At 49.6% G+C, this 14810-nt stretch overlaps 1 protein-coding gene across 2 annotated transcripts in view; it reads left to right on the top strand.

The window, feature by feature from the left end:
- The window catches only part of CRTC3 (CREB regulated transcription coactivator 3), a 94693-nt gene that overhangs the window by 74150 nt on the left and 5733 nt on the right, over window positions 1–14810 (top strand). For both annotated transcript variants that reach the window (XM_048220647.2, XM_048220646.2), the window contains exons 8-11: window positions 813–898; window positions 2568–2617; window positions 7750–7967; window positions 10344–10642. In XM_048220647.2, coding sequence (XP_048076604.1) covers window positions 813–898; window positions 2568–2617; window positions 7750–7967; window positions 10344–10642 — 653 coding nt within the window. The remainder of the gene's footprint in view (window positions 1–812; window positions 899–2567; window positions 2618–7749; window positions 7968–10343; window positions 10643–14810) is intronic.

Here is a 14810-nt window from a genome sequence, read left to right as displayed (position 1 = left end):
CCAGCATCTGTAGTTCCGAGCAGCCACCAGTATCTCTTGTGACGCATCCCCTTCCTGACATCAGATGGCGTGATCCCCGTTTCACCTAGCCAGACTTAGAACGATAACGCAGAAAACCCCGGAATGGTCCCTCGGTGCAGAGCTGGCCGTCCAGCGGCTCTGCCTCAGGCCCTCTAGGTTCTCTGTTCCTGTCCACCCCCCGCTCCCAGCCCATCATGAAGCAGCCTCACGGCCGCCCTGTCCTCCCTCTGGCGTTCCTCTTCTCTTGACTCTCCTCATTTGATCCCTCCTGGGCCACTGTGGTCCCTCCCTATCCCATTGGTTTCCATGCTGTCCTTGCCAAGCTCTCCGGGCCGCCGATCTGGCCTCGACCTTCTAAACTTTACACCTGCCACTCCTTTACTTAGGCCACGCTCCGCTGAAGAGCAGCTCGACTCCGTAGTTGCCCACCGTCTCCTCGCTTCTAGGCCTTTTCTTCTTATCTCTCCATCTCAGGAATGCCCTTTTCCTGTGCCTCCAAAGGCCTTCGCTCGGCGCCCGGCTGCAGAGGCCCACACGGACTCTTCCCTGTCTACACTGCAGCAGCCTGGCACCCTTGCTTCTCACGGGCCACCCCTCGCTACTCGTTGCAGTCCTGTGCCGAATCCATATCTTCCTCCTCTGTGGGGTCCCCACAGACATGCTCGAGCCCCTCCTCTAGTACATGGTCAATACATATGTGTCCTAGAAGTCATTTTTTTTGCAAAGATAATGTGGCTGAGGGTGGGATGGCTGCCTTCTAAACACAGTGAATATGCTTTTTTTCCCCCTAGTGGTGTCTTTCCCGGGCCCATTGAAAGAAGAGAATCTGTTAAACGTTCCCAAGCCACTGCCAAAACAGCTGTGGGAGACCAAGGAGGTAGGGGAGCGATCTGTGTTCATTACCCCTGAACGTTTACTCTTGTGAGGCCGTTGTAGAATCCTGCAGTGGGGGAAATACGAAGAGCTGAAAAAAAAGGAAGCGAGGCTGTCAGGGGACAGAGATGGAAGAATGTATTAGGAAATTATGGTTTAAATGAAACTGACCACAGTTGTGCTGATGAATTAGTACAGTGATCTCTTGACTTAAAATTTTCGTGTGGATTTACTCATTCAGAAGAACCTATCCGACCTTCAGTCCTCATTCATGTTCCTAAAAGCTCAGGAGCCTGGTGACCAGTCAGGCCGATTTTTCTGTTTTAGGGCCAAACCTTCTCCCCGTCACCAGCCTCTGTGCGTTGCTGGTTCACCAGATACCTGTTTTTTTAATGGAGGGTATTTGACCCAAGTCCTCAGGGAGTCAGTAAGTCAGTCATCCGTTTTATGATTTCTGTGAGCCTCTGAGTATCCGCATGTACGGCTGGGCTAGCCGACTGCCACCACGGCTCTCTCTGAACCTCACCCAGTGTGGAAGGAGCAAAGCCCATGGTCCTGGCTTGGCCTTTCTTCCCGGAGGGAAGCTGTGATTCCTTTGAAAGAAGACCGGTCATCTGTCCCGGCCTTCAGTGATGCTCCGTCGCAACTGCTTGTGCGCCTTAACTCTCCCCACCTGTTCAGCGTTCCTCGGTCGGAGTCCAGTTTCTTCTGCCAGAGCTGTCGAAGGCATCATGAGCATTAAGGGTGGACTTGCTTTTGTAAAAGCAACATGTATATGGTGTTTCATCTTTTGGGGAGGGGAGGGGGAGATATAATTTTAAATGCATGTACTTCAGGGCACCTGGCTGGCTCAGTCGGAAGAGCACAAGGGACTATTATCTTGGGGTTGTCAGCTCGAGCCCCACGTTGGGTGTAGAGATGACTTCAACAAATAAACTTAAAAAAATTAACGTTCTAAACAGAGGAGAAACAGCCACACTGTCCCTGTGGCCATGGGAGGCAAAGGTGGTTTTGGAGGCTTTTATCCAAGGACAGCCCTATCTTCGGCAGGGGTGCGATGGCACCCACTCTTCCCCAGGTGCCAAGGACTGCTCTCTCTGGAAAGAGGTGCCCACCCTACTTCTTTGGAATTGCAGTACTCCATAAATCATTTCTGGGAGAGGAGTCGAGTCAATGGTACATTCGTTTTTCCCAATATCTGTTTATCAAGCCCTGTCGCCAGGCGCTCTAGCTGCAGGGATGGTACAATGAACAGAATAAAACACCCTGCCCCGCTAAAACTTATGTTCTAGTTGAAATACGTATTTCCTTCTGACATTAATTTCCTCCTTCTTCACCCTGTTTTGTTTTTCTGTTTTTTTTTCCTCTTAGGCCAATGGGAAAAGTAATGTTTATTTAAAAACTCTCTCTATAAAATATTGGCCTTTTTGAAGGAAATAATATTCATCTAGAAGATGAATTACAAGGCAGAAAACTCAGTAACGTTATGCCTGCCCTGTGCCAGGAGAGGTCTAGTCTGAACGGAAACGGCTGCTGTGTCTGTAGGTGCTCCTTACCCGCGCTGGCTCTCACGTGCGCTGACCGGAGCCCCAAGACACTTCTACAAAGACACTTTTAAAAAACTTGAATTTGATTTACAGTGAGTAAGCCCAGGTTTCTGTGTCTCTCCCCAGATTCAGTCCCTGTCAGGGCGCCCTCGATCCTGTGACGTTGGAGGCGGCAAGTAAGTAATGTTCTTCCTGTTCGAGGCTCAGAGACGGACTGTTCCAAAGGTTTTCCCAAAGGAAAGTCTTATGACTTTGTCCCGAAACTCTGAAAACTTCACTCGTTATGTGTAACTTGGAAGTCAACGGAATGTTCATAAAAACAGCTCCCTTTGGTACTCGTATTTCATTTGTTTAAAGTAATTAAATTACATAACGGCCCCAGCAAGTAAAACTGCCCTAGATACGCATGAGAATAGCACAGCCCAGCGTCGGGGATCACACAGCTCAGCCCTGGAAGCAGAGGCAGGAGCCCGCGGGGCCCAGAAGAGCCCCCGGCCCCGCGCGTGTGGCCACGTTAGTCAGGGAAGCTTCCCGGCCAGACGCCAATTGACAGCATGTCTCCAAACGTACCTCCTGCCACCGAACCGTATACTCACACGGGATAAACATCTCGTGAGGTGTCTTTTACCGCAGTTTTTAAAAATCCACAGAAGGTGAGTAAAAGAAGATTTGCAAATATAAAAAGAGTGCCATGAAGCCAGAACTTAGCGCGCTTAGTCGTGCACGGCTGTGCTCCCTGGAAGACCGCAGGCGGCCTGCAGAAGCGGGCATGGTGGCCACGGGAATGCAGACACGCGCGAGGAGACTGGCCCGAAGGCCGGATGAGGAGCCCCACGTCCAAGGGCGTCGCTCCCGCTGCTCAGGGGGATCGGTTTCGGGGTTGCACGGCGGTGCTCGCCGGGGAGGAGCTACTGCTCCTGCGCCGTGGCTGCCTGGAAGAACTTTCTCCCACGGGTGTTCGGAGAGGACAGACCCCTGGGGACCTGAGGGAGCTGCGTGCCCAAGGCCGGGTTCCACGGCGTGCTCAGGGCTCTGCTGCCGCTTGAACCAAAACCAGCTCTGAAGCAGCAGCTCCTTCCGGGGCCAGAATAATGTGGCTTGAAAATTGGGACCCTGGCACGATCTGCCTGAGGACCAGCACACACTTCGGAGAGTCTGTGGATGCAGTAAATCTACTTCACGCCGTCCTGAAAAATATTATTTCCCCAACAAAGCATTCTGCGAGTCTTTGACAGCAGTGCGTTCAGGGCGTTCCCTACTTTCCCTTTTTTGGCTAAACATAAACTCCTGTGATTAAGAGTCCGCTGAGCTGAGATGGGGACTTCTCTTCAAAAGTCAAAAAGCCCTCCAGGACGCATACCCGGATGGGAGAGCGCACACCTAGGCGTGCGGGGTGTCCCCACAGAGAGGGCGAAGATGTTCCCCAAGAACCTTGATAGTCGAGTGATCAGTGCTCTGAAGGCCTGCGTTCCAAAATGGGGCCGCGATATTTTGGAATATTCTTCCCCCTCTTCCCCCACCAGAGCTTTAAAGCAGGTGTTTCTCATATAACGAGTGTTGTTTTCTTGCTCTTATGTTAGAGGTAGAGTTCCATTCAGGTATTTATTGACCCCCTAATTCCGGGTGCTGGGTAGAGCCATGAACAAAGCAGGTCAGATCCCTGCTTTTAGAGCTAATTCTCTAGCGGAGAGAGACAGGCAGGGACAGTTAAGCAACGATGTTGTGTGTTGGTAAGCACAATGAAGAGAAAGAAAGCACAGGAAGATAGGCAAGCGCTTTCTTGATAAGATGCTATGTGACCAGAACGTGGAAGGAAGTGAAGGGGAAAAGGGCTCCAGGCAGAGGGAACAGCAAGGATGGAGACTCCGAGGCAGGAGCATGCCTGGAGAGTAAAGAGGCTGCTGTCGCTTGCACCAGACGTGAAGTAAGGTTGGAATCGTCAGAGGGTTTTGAATCCTGGATAGCGTTACCTGCCTCCTATCAGTTTCAAGAGAGGACTCCGGCAGGTTGTAGGTATATTTGGAAAGTTGTAACTTGTATTTCTCTCAGCCGTAAAGAAACTTCTTTGAATGTCACCAATGACCTGATTCCTCCCTCTGCCTTCATTCCCACCTGCCGCCCATTAGTCAGAGAGTGGGTCCACTGTCAGTGTGAGCAGCTCTGGGTTCTCAAGTTCAGTTTCCTGGTCCTTGACCTTTAACCCTATAACCGATCCCCTACATCCAGCCAGTCGGAAAGACAAGGTACCACATTCAGTTTTTCTACCACCAAAATCTTTCTTCCTCATCCATCAAATTGAACACCTTTCCTTCTTCCCCATGTCCCCCCCACGCCTGCACAGTTCTGCCAGTCCCCCTACCTCTACCGGGAAAAGAGAGGCCACCAGGAAGGAAGACTCTGCTTCGCTCCTGCCCCTGATTCCCCTCGCCATTCAGTCTTCCTCGTCCCAGAGACACAGGTGTTCTGGCCCAGGATGACCGCCTTACCCACCCCCTGGCCCTTGTCTGCATTGGCCATTCTGAGGCCTCTCCCTCCTGCCTGTCCTTCCCTCCCATGGGTATTCAGCCTTGCCTGCTCTACTAGGTTTTCTCACTGCGTTTAAATGTACTTGTTAAGGAGGGACGCCTGGGTGGCTCAAGTCAGTTAAGAGTCTGCCTTTGGCTCAGGTTGTGATCCCGGGGTCCTGGGATCGAACCCCGCATCGGGCTCCTTGCTGAGCAGGGAGCCTGCTTCTCCCTCTGCCTACCACTCCCCCTACTTGTGCACACACACACACTCTCTCTCTCTCTCTGGCAAATAAATAAATAAAATATTTAAATGTACTTATTAAGAAGTCTGCATAGAAAAAGTCCTTCCTTAGCCCTGCATTCCCTTTTAGTTACTCTTAGTTACTTCCTTCCTGCTCGTTTCCAGAATTCTTAGCCACACTTGAAAGAGTATTTACTCTTAAGTCTTCCCTTACTGTTTGTCCACTCCGCAGCCCACTGGGGCTTGGCCTCCACCCACACTGTTCCAAGGGAACTGTCCTTAAGAGACGTCTCTATTCCGCATCATCTTGTACTGTGGAAACTCAGTGTCTGAGACAGGACTCGTTATCATCCGCATAGCGCCCACCCGCATCCGCGTCGGCTCATGCACTTCGGTGTCCCTAGGCCAGGGTGCCCAAGCCGGGAAGTCAGGAGTCCTTCTCCAGCACCGCCTTCAGGGTCTCGACCCCACCCCCACCCTCTCACCATGTCTCCTTTCACTACCAAGCAGCACCAGCCACCACTCACGTCTCTGCCCCCAGGCTCTGCAGGCTCTGCTCCTTATGCCAGTCTTCCCTCCCCCATCTATTAGTCACGGTGTCCTCGGAAGGATTATGTCTTTCCCCCCTTCCAGCCTTCCACCCGCTTCTTGTCAGTCTTATCCTCGTGCGCTCTCTGCCTACCTGTCCAGTCCCACCTTCCTGCCATATTTCCTGCTGTATCTCAATTCCTCGGCCCTGCTGTGTGGTTTCACACTTCCCTGCTTTGCCCATGCCGTGAACTCTGCCTGAAGTGCTCTTCCCACCTAGACCCTCTGAGTCTTCGAACTCAGCACAGGGGACCCCCAGGGGTGCCCTTCAGCCAGCTGGTTAGCCCCTCCACACCTCAGGCCACCAGGCTCTGTCCCAGGACTACAGACTTGTGTCATGTGCCTGCCTCCCTGCCTTGTTTGAGTTTCTTGAGGCCCCCGATGCCCGTGGCTGGTCCCTGGGAGGTGCTGTGTGGACAGCAGCGTCCTCAGCGGAATCCGTTACCCTCCCCCTGCTCCTCCAGCCAGCTTCCTCCAGCTGTTCTCCTCCTCTTCAGCCTCCCTGCTCTCTCCCTGGGTCAGACCTGGGCCATCGCTGCCTCACTCTCTGCTCCCTTACGCCGTCTTCCACACCATGACCACAGTGGCATTTTTGAAGTGTCATTCTACAGCTTACACAGGGCTACCTACCTCCCACAGTCCCTGATCCGCACTCTTCAGAACAGCACGTCATCTTACCCTTGTTCACTTTGCTCCCCTCCTACCTCATCTGCTGCTACCCGCCCCTTCCTGGCTCGGCCCTGACACCCTGACCACTCCAGGCTGCTTCCCTGAGGCGTGAGGGAACGTGCTTGGTAAAGCATTCCTTCCCAGCCCATCCTGACATTGACAACTCGTGCTTCTGTGTTCCCAGCGTCTCTTGTCCCTAATGGTCATCCCACCCCCATCAGCCCTGGCCCCGCATGCCTCCTTCCACATTGCAAGTGCTTGCTTTACCACCACTCTGTCTCTCCTGCCTGCCCGTGAACTGCAAGAGCCGTGCCCTCAGACCCGGGCTAGGCGGCCCCTCCCAGAGCCCCACACTTTATAGAGACCCCGCTCCCATGGAGTCTGGAGTCCAGGGGGCCGTCGGGGAACACACCATCTGCCTGAGGGGTTGCAGGGGAATGTGGAGTGTGGCCAGGGCTTGGCCTGTAGGCTGGGGTAGCTGCACGGGGGCCCTGTGGTGAGGAGCAGGCTGGGGTGGGAAGAGATGGTGGCAGACTGAGGACCGTGGCCACCTTCCATGTGTCCCAGTGCGGAACTTCCAGGAGCCGGAGGAGTCCAAATTTGAATCTGGCCTTGCAGGCTCTTATGGAGGTATGAGTTGTCAGGACAGAAACATAGAACATGGTTCATTAAAGGGTTTGTTAATTTGGTTCGTAACTTAGACGTTTGAACAGATGGTATGTGGGCCTCCACGCGTACTCTTGCTCCAGGCCTACAGATGTCAGGGCTGGGCCTGACTGCGAACCCACACACTCAGCTCCTTGGTCTTTGTACCGCCAGCACTCAGCCCAGTGCCCGGCACACAGCGGATAAGTGAATGCTAACATCTTTTTCTCACTTTAAAATTGATGAAAGCTGTAACTAAATATATCTTGGAAGGTATCTGCTCAATGCAGAGAGACTTTTTTTTTTGTGGGAAAGATACTTTTCAAACGTAGCAAAAAGCATACGAATATAAAGCCGTGCCTCCCAAATATAGGGTAAAATTATGTACTTTTCAAAAAACTTTTACACCCATCGTCTGACTGGTCTTGGAAAATATTTCTGCACAGTAGGCGTAGATGACATCCTTAGTCTGAATTAACATTAAGGCGGTTGCCCTTCAGAGAGGGTGAGCCAAGGATGCGAGCTCTCAGAACGAGGGAGACTCCAAGCCTACATAAGGACTTGGATGTTTGATACCCACTGCCTTTGACGAGTCTGCTCAATACCCCAGCAACCAAATGCACTTTAGAAAGTAACACTTTCTCTTTCTTTTTTTCAGTGCTTTTCCACACAATGGTCAAAACATAGGCCTCTCACCCTTTCTGGGGACCCTGAACACTGGGGGGTCATTGCCAGATCTAACCAACCTCCACTACTCCGCGCCCGTGCCAGCCTCATTGGACACCAGTGACCACGTCTTTGGTAGTATGAGTGTGGGGAATAGTGTGGGCAACCTGCCGGCTGCTATGACTCACCTGGGCATAAGAAGCTCTTCTGGTAAGTGTCCCCCACTCAGTGATGATGTGCCCACATATGTACGCTCGTGGCTCAGTCATAGGTGGTCCCCAGTGAATCGTTGAATGAGAATGATTGCATCTGAGTTAGAGACAGCTACATACCTGTTCTTAGAGCTCTTGACCTTGCTGACATTTCACTTTGGTGGTCTGTTTCTGCTGGCTTCGATGAGCTCTAGAACGCTCTGCTAGACCTCCTTCTTTATTGTCTTCACCAGCCCAGGTGTCCTGGGACTTGGAGAGTAAGATGCAAGAGTCAAGAAAAAAGTGTCCATTCCATTCTGTGTTCACTGAACAATGTTAGTGGCTCTTATCAACATATGATGATGGTTTATCATTACAGCTGTCTCTCCAGAACCCTCTGATTTCCCACTGGATTTCAGAAGAGAATATTTTGAATTTTAGAACATTTATACTGGATATGATGAAAATATTTTATACTCCATAGATACGTATATTAAAAAGAAATCTACCACAGTTTAAAATTATTGGTTCAAATTTTCAGAAGCGCTTAAAGGTCAGCATGTGGCTGTATGAAAATGCTGCCCACAATGTGACCTGGGTGTTACTGCACCGAGTTTGAGCACCCGCAGCTCAGACCCCATGTGGAAACATGACTACGTTTACTTGAACCTCGACAGACTTTTTTGTCGATGTCTGAGGCAGGTGTTGATCTCTTACTTCCAGTGCTGCGGTCCAGCCCCCGCCTGTGCCGGTCCGAAGAGCTGTGGTATAGACTGTTTCCTTGGGAAGGGGTCCCCAGTGATGGCCTGTTGGTGGGGGAAGTGCCTGCTGGTTTCCACTCTGGATTCAACAGGAGTTGTCCACGCAAATCAGAATCCACCACTCACATGAGAGAGGTCCCCTTTAGAGCTGTCATCTGGAAGGTTCTCTAAAGCTTGCAGTGGTACTGCCATTGTCCCACATAATTTTAAGTTTGAAGAATTGATTTTAGAGATAACTTCTACCTACTTACTTAGGTCATTTTATTATCCTGCTGCTGTACTGAGTGTCCTGGTGATTTCTGTGTGAACAAGGACATCCAAGGTCACACAAGTAACCCAGCATTGGCACTTAGCTCCCTTGGGTCTTGGGGAAGCCGCCATTCTCCAGGATGGCTTTTGACACTTTGCTTCAGCTGAAAATCCTGTGTTTATCGCTGTGTGTTCTTTTCCTCAAAAAGGCATCATTTTGTCCAGAATTTGTATCAAGGTTTTATAGTTTCTAGGCACTCCTTAAAACGCATGGTATACAAAGTCATACAAACATATTTGAGCTTTCCTTCTGAATGAGTGGCTTTGTTTCTTAACCGAAGCTCACATCTTTAGCTCTGAGTCTGACTTGAACAAATGAGATCCATAGAGAGTCGCACCATGGAGAGCTGCATAGGGTTTTATCAGAGACATCTTTCCTGTGTTTAAAAAAATCATTTGCCAGCAAAAAATGCTGGATTTTGTCCTTGCTCCGTTACAGTAACTTTTATCGAATACTTAGTTTTTTATGAACATAAAGGAACACACAGTTGTACGCACCCCGGCTGCTGGTACCAGCGTGACGGGCTGAGCTTGAAACCCAGGCACTGCCTCCTGAGATAACAGAAGCATCATTAAGTCACGGAGCGAAGCCACTCTGTGCCAGGCCCCGTGCCAAGGCGCGACAGGACACAGGACACAGTCCCTGGCCTCACGGAGCTTGTGCCCTAGCGCCCTGTGTCATGGAAATGCCTTTCCAAAACTCCGGCTCGTGCTAACATTCACGACCCCTCCCCCCAAATAAAACAGAGCACCCGCAAAACCGTCACTTTCCTTCAATTGGAATAGACTGTAATGAACAATTTCTCGAGAGCCAGAAAAACAGAAACCAGGAGGCATGGGGGGGGGTGTCCCTTCCTATGACTCTCTGGGGCATTCAGGGTATTTACAGGGTCCCCCGAGCCGGGACTCTCAGTTGTTCTCTGAAGGCAGCAGAGGATTCGGGCGCAGTGCCGGGACAGAGGCATTCGGGGGCTCTGAGCAGAATGTGTGCACAGCCCTGGGGTCTTTTCGCCAGGTGGAGGCTGAGCCGTGCCCTCTGCTCGCCTGGTCCTGCGGCCCAGCAGCTGTGCACACACGTGCACACGCATCCTCGTGCGTCAGACTCACTGCCACCCTGCCGCCAGCAGCCCTGGGTGCGAGTGCTTCCCCTCCCTGCCCTTGGTGCCTCCGGTAACAGGCGCAGGAGGGGAGCCGCCCAGGAGCTGCCCCCACGCAGAGTCATCATCAGATACAGATAGGAGCAAGTTAAGTCTTCTTTAATCTTTGGAAAACAAAAGATTTGGCCTGGAGTTACGGCAAGTAACATGTGCATTGTTGTCTTGTAGGTCTCCAGAGCTCTCGGAGCAACCCCTCCATCCAGGCCACGCTCAATAAGACCGCCCTGTCCTCCTCCTTGAACAGCCACCCGCAGACGTCCGCCCCCAGCGCCTCTGCCCTTCACCCTTCCCTCCGGCTCTTCTCCCTCAGCAACCCGTCTCTCTCCACCACAGCCCTGAGCGGCCCCTCCCGGCGGAGGCAGCCTCCCGTCAGCCCGCTCACGCTCTCTCCCGGCCCCGAAGCGCATCAGGGTTTCAGCAGACAGCTGTCGGCCACCAGCCCTCTGAACCCGTATCCTGCAGCGCAGGTGAAAACAAACCCACAGTCCAACAGGCTGAGGCACATGGGGCCTGGACTGGGCCCCCTCAGCAGGTGTAGTCCCCGAGGCCTCCTGTGCAATCGGAGGGAGCGAGTGTGAATAACTCAGGAAGCCCTCCTCATTTCCTAAGGGCACGTTTGTTGTGTTGATTGCTGTTTCACAAAGAACACACAGTCCGTAGTCACTAACTCACAAACCTCGGGGTCGGGGGTTGGCATAGAGAACATGGTCCAGACATGTCTAAGGTGGCTAGCGGAGACCAGGCTGGGGTTTTAAAATGGTGTGGAAAGTTATCAATAACTGAGTCAGTCTATAAGTATTTTAAGCCACAGGGGAAAGCCAGAGAAGACATTTAATACCTTCCGGAAGCTTTGATATTGGATTAGACCTCTTCCCTAATTATGACTCCAGATTTGAGAAGCAGTACTTTTATTGCTCATGAAATGATAGATATGTAATAAGGGTCAGGGTCCTCCATAAAAGGACCTGAAGAAGTCTGTTCAGAAAAAGGCACATTTTGGGGCACCTGGCTGGCTCAGTCGGTAGAACATGCGACTCTTGATCTTGGGGTCATGAGTTCAAGCTCCGTGTTGGGCATAGAGATTAAAAAGTAAAATAAAACAAGAATTAAAAAGAAAGAACTCAGAGGCACATTTTGAAGTCACAAGCCTGTTGCAGAAATTCAGATGTCAAAACATCATATTTTGTCTTGTTGACTTTGTTTTTATTCTGAGCTCTTAGGGTGGTTCTTACCATAATCATCAATGAATATATTTTCAACCTATCGGTCCCTCCCTAGATACATTGTGACTTCATTATTCCCCACCTCACCACAAATGAGTCATGACTTAGCAAGAGCTGACAGAACACAGCGAAAGGAGTTCGCAGATCCAGTTAGTAGCCACTCAACATGAGTAACCCCTTTCGGGAGAGGGTGAGAGGGTATTTCATCATTGTTTTTTTAATGGTTCTTTTTATGTTATTGGATTGCCTTTAATTTTCTTTTGCAAGATTATTTTATATAATGTAAAAAACATTACTCTTGCTTTCTAGCTACATTTTAAGGAGAGCTGTAGTCATAGAGAGCATCCTTTTCAAGATGTTTCCTTTTTTTTTTGCTTAATATTAAGATTTTTAAAAAATCAGTGTTATCCATGCACAGTTTAATAAGTTGGTACTAAGGGGCGCCTGGGTGGCACAGCGGTTAAGCATCTGCCTTCGGCTCAGGGCGTGATCCTAGCGTTATGGGATCGAGTCCCACATCAGGCTCCTCCGCTGTGAGCCTGCTTCTTCCTCTCCCACTCCCCCTGCTTGTGTTCCCTCTCTCGCTGGCTGTCTCTATCTCTGTCGAATAAATAAATAAAATCTTCAAAAAAAAAAAATAAGTTGGTACTAAAGGGCTTGTTATGAAATAACATTGTCTTCCCCTCCCTGACTCACCGTATTTCTCGCTCCCTAGAGATGGCTTCTTCCAACCACTTTAGCTAATCTCTTTGGCATAACCATGTTATTTCATGCTTGTTTTGTTCTGGGTTTTTAGTATTAGGTATTATCTGATGACATCCTACCACGGAGGATTAGGATATGGTTCTCTTTCACTTCTCCCCAAACCCTGCGCACCCCACACACGTTTCCTCCTCATTCACACTGTGCTTTGTTATAATTTTGATGAGAGCAATATTCAGTGTTTAGTGTTTTCCCAGTTATAATAGCTCAGTCAGAGTTGAACCATTTAATATGCTATGAAATAACAAAATGAAAAATATTTTTCTCCTGGGAGTCAATAAATGTCTTACTTTTTCGTTAGTCTGGTTTTCTCCGTATGTATTGCTTATCCCATCCCTACCTCTTGGAGTGGGGTAGGTCTCCTCTCAATACATTTGGAAGCAAGCCCTCCATGGGCACCTGGGCGGCTCAGTCGGTGAAGCGTCTGACTTCAGCTCAGGTCATGATCTCAGGGTTGTGGAATTGAGCCCCATGTGGCATTGGGCTCCCTGCTCAGCAGGGAGTCTGCTTCTCCCTCTCCGTCTGCCCATGTGCTCTCTCTCTCTCTCTCTCAAATAAATAAATAGAATCTTTAAAACAAAACAACAAAGGAAAAAAAAAAGCCCTCCAGTAGATTTCCAAGAAAGAGTGTTTGTGGCCTGGCATGACTCAGCATGACTTCCTTCTACCCATCATTTAACTCATAATCAGCCAGAGACAGAATTCAAATCTGAAATCATTTTCTCTTAAAATTTTGAATTCTTTGCCTTTTAGTTCCTGGAGTTGCTAGTGAGAAATCCAGTGCCATTCCGATTCTTAATACTTGGAACAAAATGTCCTTTTCCCTCTGGAGGCTTGTGGGGTCATCTTCTTGTTCCCCAGAGTTCTGAAACTTCAGGATCACAGGAGTCTGGATATTTGGTGGGTTTCCTCAATCTGGAAACTCCTGTCATCCTTCATTTCTGGGAAGTCTTCCTTAATTATTTCCTGGACGGTTTCTTCCCTTTGATTCTCTGTGCTCCTTCTGGAACTCCTATTGTGTGAATGTTGGACCACACGTACTTTCCCGCTCACACCCTATTTTTTCGTTCTCCTCTACTCTTTCCTCATCTTTTCACCCGGCTGTCTGGGAGAGCTTCTCACCTTTATCTTTCTGCTGTTATGTCAAGTTCTCATCTCTGCACTCAAATTGCCAAGAATTCTCTTTTGTCCTCCACGTGAGTGTTCCTTTTTACAGCATTGTACTCATCCTATGGATGCGGTATCATTTTTTCATCTCTCTGAGGTTTTTAGGGGTAATTTTCATTCTAGTTTCTCCTTTTTTTTTTTTGTAACAGAAGTTTTCCAAGTTGCATAAAAGTAGAGAATATAATGGAATGAATCCTTCTATACCTGTCATCCAGCCTCAACAATTATCAACATTTTTGTAATCTTATTTCATTCACATCCCTACTTCGAAAAAATACGTATATATAGATACCATCACAAATATTTTATTATGTATTTTTAACAGATAAGGATTGTTATAGCCTAAGTAGTATAATGGTAATTTTGGTTTTTTAAGAAAGATTATTTATTTATTTATTTTTGTGAGTGAGAGAGGAGAGACCACAAGCAGAGGCAGAGGGAGAAGCAGGCTCCCCCTCAGCAAGGAGCCAGATGCAGGACTCAATCCCAGGACCCTGAGATCATGACCTGAGCTGAAAGCAGATGCTTCACCAGCTGAGCCACCTAGGCACCTGATCATTTTGTTTTTCATTACTTTTTCCTGCACAGACTTCTCCAAGTTTCTTTTCTTTGTAAGTCTGCCTTGGCCTCCGATTTCCACGCAGATGCTTTCCTCACAGTCTGGTGATCTTTGGCGCTCCGTGCATCTTTAAGAACGGGACACAGAAACGCTGTAGACAGGCGGGCTTGTCGAGCATGGTCTTCACTGGAGACCGATCCAGCTCTGCCCTTTCCCTGGGGAGCCTCTGGTGCCCTGAGTTGCAGGACTTTCTCTCAGGCTGGTCAGATCCCCAGAGGACGCTGGCACATACCCAGATTCCAGCCTCCTGAGAGTCAGGCTGGGAAAGAAAGGTGGAGGCGTCAAGATTCAGTGGTGAGCTCTGTTGAACTCTGTTTCCAGTAGAGCGCCTCACCCACGCGGCTCCCCTGCACCCTGCCCACGGACCCTCAGCTCTGCTCTCTCCAGAGTGCCGCCCCCCAGTCTCCCCGCGAGCAAAGGCTCTGAAGCCTAACCGTGCCTCCTCCTGGCTCTTCACCCCTGCTCCCTGCTGTCCTACAGGCCCCATAGGGATCCTGTGACGGAAGTACGGTTCCTCTCGGTTTGTCCCCACTGCCAGCCTCCTCTTGTCTTTCTCGGCTCCGCTGACCCAGTCACTGCTTGTCTGTCGCTTTTCGTTTTCCAAATTCTTCTGCCACTTTCTTCCCTCCCATGAACTCTGTCTTTGTGCTGTTTATTATCATTTTAGTCTTATTTATTTTCAAAGTGTTGCTCATTAATGTCTCCTGTTGTTTAATGTTTTAGTTGTTTTTAGTCAAGGTTTAGGAGACAGCAGAACTAAGTTCTTTTTTTTTTTCTTCAGTCTTCCATCTTAAACCAGAAGTTATGGCTTTAAAAAAAAACAAATATGATTTTCACTGAGGACACTGGTTAAATTGATGGGTG

Source organism: Ursus arctos, unplaced genomic scaffold (assembly GCF_023065955.2).
Source record: "Ursus arctos isolate Adak ecotype North America unplaced genomic scaffold, UrsArc2.0 scaffold_28, whole genome shotgun sequence".
NCBI lineage: Eukaryota > Metazoa > Chordata > Mammalia > Carnivora > Ursidae > Ursus > Ursus arctos.
The sequence above is the reverse complement of the archived record's forward strand: the minus strand, read 5'-3'. Positions and strand labels throughout refer to the sequence as shown.